The sequence below is a fragment of the Cyrtonyx montezumae genome, unplaced genomic scaffold, assembly GCF_038088225.1.
Source record: "Cyrtonyx montezumae isolate F1298 unplaced genomic scaffold, pur_monq_1.0 scaffold_4, whole genome shotgun sequence".
Taxonomy (NCBI): Eukaryota; Metazoa; Chordata; class Aves; order Galliformes; family Odontophoridae; genus Cyrtonyx; species Cyrtonyx montezumae.
The window spans coordinates 33,868,661-33,872,680 of record NW_027072045.1 but is presented as its reverse complement, the minus strand read 5'-3'; the positions used below and the strand labels follow the sequence as shown (position 1 = coordinate 33,872,680).

The window sequence follows — 4,020 nt, the reverse complement described above, 5'->3', positions numbered from 1 at the left end:
GAACGTCACTGGAGCAGATGAGCTGTATGGGGAGCCAGTGTGTGGGAACCACTTTGTAGAGTTGGGAGAAGACTGTGACTGTGGCAGGCCAGAGCTGGGAGCTCAGGGAGGATCTGAGACACTATCAGTGAGGTCTGGAGAGAGTGGTGCATATTTCTTCCTTGCCACTGTGCTTTGCAGGGCTTCCTGACTCACCTGTCCTGTGCTCCTTATGTTTGTGCTGAAGAATAACTTAAGAGGTTTGTTCATGTAGATGTGTGCCCCATTTTGCATAGTTTTGGGATGTCCCAAGAAGGAGATGCGACCCAGAAATCTGCATGTCCTGAATTGTGGGAAGGCAGTGATCTAGACACAAGATGCTTGTGACCCTGATGCCCAGGCAGGCAGTGAGGTGATATTGGTGTTTCTTGGACCAGAGCAGTGCTGTGCATTTGCTTCATGATTGGACTTGGGTCCATTTTCATGCCCTTGGTGGCTACCCTGCCCTCAGCACCTGCTGACACAGCAGCTCCCTGAAATGAAGGAGACAGTCTTTCAAGGGACATTTGAGAAGGCTTCAAACCCTTCCTCTGTCCTTCTCTCTCTCTGCAGCATGGATTTGTGGCAATGGGGTTTTCCCTCTGGATCTCGCAGCTGAAACAAAGCCAAGAATTGTCAGCTCTCTGGGGTCCCACCAATGCAGGTCCCATGCGGCTCCTCTTCTTTTGGGGCTTGCCTGGCTGTGCCAGTTCAAAACCAAGTCCTTTTTGCTTCATCTTCTCAAGACCTGGCCTATAGAAAGCAAGAAGTATGGTCCAGAGTCTTACCCTCACCAAAATCACCTCATGCAAGAGCTCATTTAAGCCTCCAGGGCTGGGCCTGCAGGGCCCCAAGCCCACAGCTGCTGATGTGTCACCAGCCCCAGTGCTGACACGGGGTGAGATTTTTGACTGCCTGTGAGAAGGCAGGGCCATGCTCGTCCCTGTCCCTCTGTGTGCCTCACAGGGGTGCTTCAACCACTGCTGCAATGCCACCACACGCCGGCTGAGTGAGGGGGCTGAGTGTGCACGGGGTGACTGCTGCCAGGACTGCAAGGTACTACCTGGGGTCTCATGGCTCCTTGGGGGCTTCCTGGTGTGCCAGGAGAGCCTGAAGGACTGCTGCCTGTCCAAACCCAGCTGTTTTGGGGGAAAAGTGCTGTTTCTTTGTCAGTGCTCTGGCTATGCAGGCAGTCAGCATCTCTGGTGGGAGATGACACTTCTGCTTTTGCTGCAGGTGAAGGCTGCTAGTATTCTGTACTGAGCCAGCAAGAATGACTGCGACCTTCCTGAGCACTGCACTGGTCTCAGCTCTGAGTGTCCGGAGGACGTTTTCCAGGAGAACGGCATCCCCTGCCAGGGTGGCCATGGTTACTGCTACAACGGGGCCTGCCCCTCACATGCTGAGCAGTGCCGCCTGCTCTGGGGCGCAGGTAGCACCTCCTCCTCACCCCACGCACTGCAACCCTGCACTGTCACATCCATGGGGGCAGGGTGGCAACTCTGGAAGGGGCCGGGGCCAGGGCCAGGGCCAGGGCCAGGCAGGACCTGGCATGGGGACTGATGTTGGCTTGCTGCAGCTCTGGCTCACAGTGACCCTCCTGCTCTGTGCCTTTGCAGCAGCTCAGGTAGCTCCTGATGAATGCTTCAACCATAACAGCAGGCAGAATCGCAACCTCCACTGCATGACTGAGTCTGGGAAGAGGCCCTGCAGCCCCAAGTAAGGAGCAGGGGGTCTGTTCTTATTTCCATCACTGGCCCTGGGGCCAGACAAGGCTCCACAGGACTGACACTGCTCTGCTCACAGGGATGTGAAGTGTGGCACACTGCTATGCATGAGCAACACCAGCAGCCCTACCCTTGGCAGCGGCTTCTTCACACTCTCCTTCGGCCACTTTAAGTGTAAAGCAGCTCTCAACAGCAATGATGCCAACGAGATGACAGGCAGCCTCCAGCTGGTGCCCACTGGCACCAAGTGTGGGGAGGAGATAGTGAGCACTGCAGGGATGCACTGGGGAGGTGGAGGTGGCTCCCAACCACAGGGCCACACTCACAGCCCCCTGCCTGCCGTAGGTCTGCTATGCCGGGCGCTGCCAGAACCTCTTGGTCTATGGCAAGAAGAACTGCTCAGCTAAGTGCAGTGGCCATGGGGTGAGTTGTGCCTGCTTCCAGCTGCAGCTAGCAGGGCTCCTCCTGACACCTTGTTGGCACATGGCACCCATCATGCCAAGACTGCCCTCTATGCCTTCAGATGTGCAATCACAAACGGGAGTGCCACTGTGAGCTGGGGTGGGCACCGCCATACTGCCAGCATAAAGTTCTGGAGCTCATGGCAGGTAGAGTGTTTTGTGCTGGGATTGGGATAAGAGTCCCACTGGGCAACCCTAGAACAGGGGAGCCCATCCCAGTGCCAACCAGCTCTCTGCAGGGCCAGCAGCATGGTGCTGGCAGCCATGCTCGCTGTGCCGGTGCTCTCCAGCATCCTGATTGGTGGAGGAATTGTGCTGCTTAGAGGCAAGGGGAAGTACTTCCGGAGAGGGTAAGGGGCCCTTCAGTGGGGTGAAGACATGACTTGTGCAAGCTGAGCTGAGGGCAGTCCTGTTGCCTGTTGGCCCTTTGTCCCACAGGAGGACTTCCAGCAGACCTGCCACTGGCCTCACCAACCTGCTCTTCCAAGAAGGTGCCCAGCCACACCAGCTGTCCCACCGTGCCATTAGCAACCCCAGCCTGCTCAGTACTACTGCAGCCCCACGTGATGCCCAGCCCCTTGTTCCCAACTGCCCGCTCCTGCAGGTAGGAGCATGGTATAGGGCCTCAGGGTGGAAGTGGGATTTCCAGTGGGGAAATCTTGGGCTGAAACATCTCATCCCCTGGGCATGATGTTCTTGTCTTGTGAGCCATGATGCCTTGCCTCCCAGCGCAGGACTGTTCCTCTGCCCCAGAGCCAGGCTACTGTCCCATGCTCAGGTCCCTCCCTGGTATGTGGATGAGGGACTTGAGCCTTTCCTCTCTGGCCCTCAGGAGAAGCTGAAGCCACACACCAAGCCTCTGTCAGCTCTGAAAACCAAACAGGCAACCATCAGTTGTCCTGAGGTGCTGGTGTTGGGAGCGAGTTGTGGCTGATGCCCCGTGGGCAGCCACCTCACTTCTCCCTTGCCACCCCTACCAGCCCTGCAGTATGTCAGCAGAAGAACCACTGCCACCAGCTTCTCCTACCAAAGTCCCTGACAATCTTGTTCCAGCCACATGCCATCCCAGCCCTGCCCCAGGTGAGTTGTACCTCATGCCCCTCCCATCTCCTCCCTGGGGACCTGGTCCCCACCAACACAACCTCCTTGTTGCAGTAAGGCATCCCCCTCAAGGTGACTCTGAAGCCACCAGCAAGCAGGACGTGACGTGGGACAGCAGAGCTGTGAGTCCTGGCACTTCAGCAGGATGGCAGACCACAGAGTGACACCGGTACTTGAATTGCTCACCAGACATCCTGGATAGCACCCGTGTTTACAGACATTTTTATGCCTTAATGGACTCGGTAGTTTTATGGGTTGCCCAGACAGTCATGAGCTTTGAGACCAGGAGTAGGGACTCCACCAAAACCACTCCTCCCCACAGGAAACCCCCAGAAGGATGTTTCCCGCTTTCCTCTTCACCCCACTCTGCAAATCCCTCCTGATGCTTGCTCTGGAGGCCATCTCCGAGCCTTTACTGGGTGCCCTGTGCCCTGCTACAGTAAAGATGGCCTGCTCCTCACATCCTGTCTCTGTTGGGGCTGCAGCAGGAAGCTCCTGGCCCCAAGCACACTGGAGTGGCACAAGGATGCTGTGCTTGTTGTGGATCAAAGCAGGCTTGGCTTCACAGCAGCAGTCTTCATCCGGTCCTTAGCTCTGAAGTTATTACTCAAGCTCCTGCTCTCCTGAAGCAAAACTTCTCAGGAATATTTTACCACAGCCAGCTGTTTGATTCTGATTGTTACACGACTGTTCTGAGCCCTTTGCCATGGAAC

At 56.4% G+C, this 4,020-nt stretch overlaps 1 protein-coding gene across 1 annotated transcript; it reads left to right on the top strand.

The window, feature by feature from the left end:
• Positions 1-951: 951 nt before the first annotated feature.
• LOC136055022 (disintegrin and metalloproteinase domain-containing protein 8-like) lies at positions 952-4,020 on the top strand. The gene is given in 12 exon segments (XM_065746608.1): positions 952-1,074; positions 1,255-1,450; positions 1,638-1,737; positions 1,825-2,008; positions 2,091-2,168; positions 2,269-2,360; positions 2,452-2,556; positions 2,645-2,810; positions 3,039-3,110; positions 3,187-3,243; positions 3,245-3,286; positions 3,362-4,020. Coding segments are annotated over 12 exon segments (1,266 nt in total). The 3' UTR covers positions 3,413-4,020.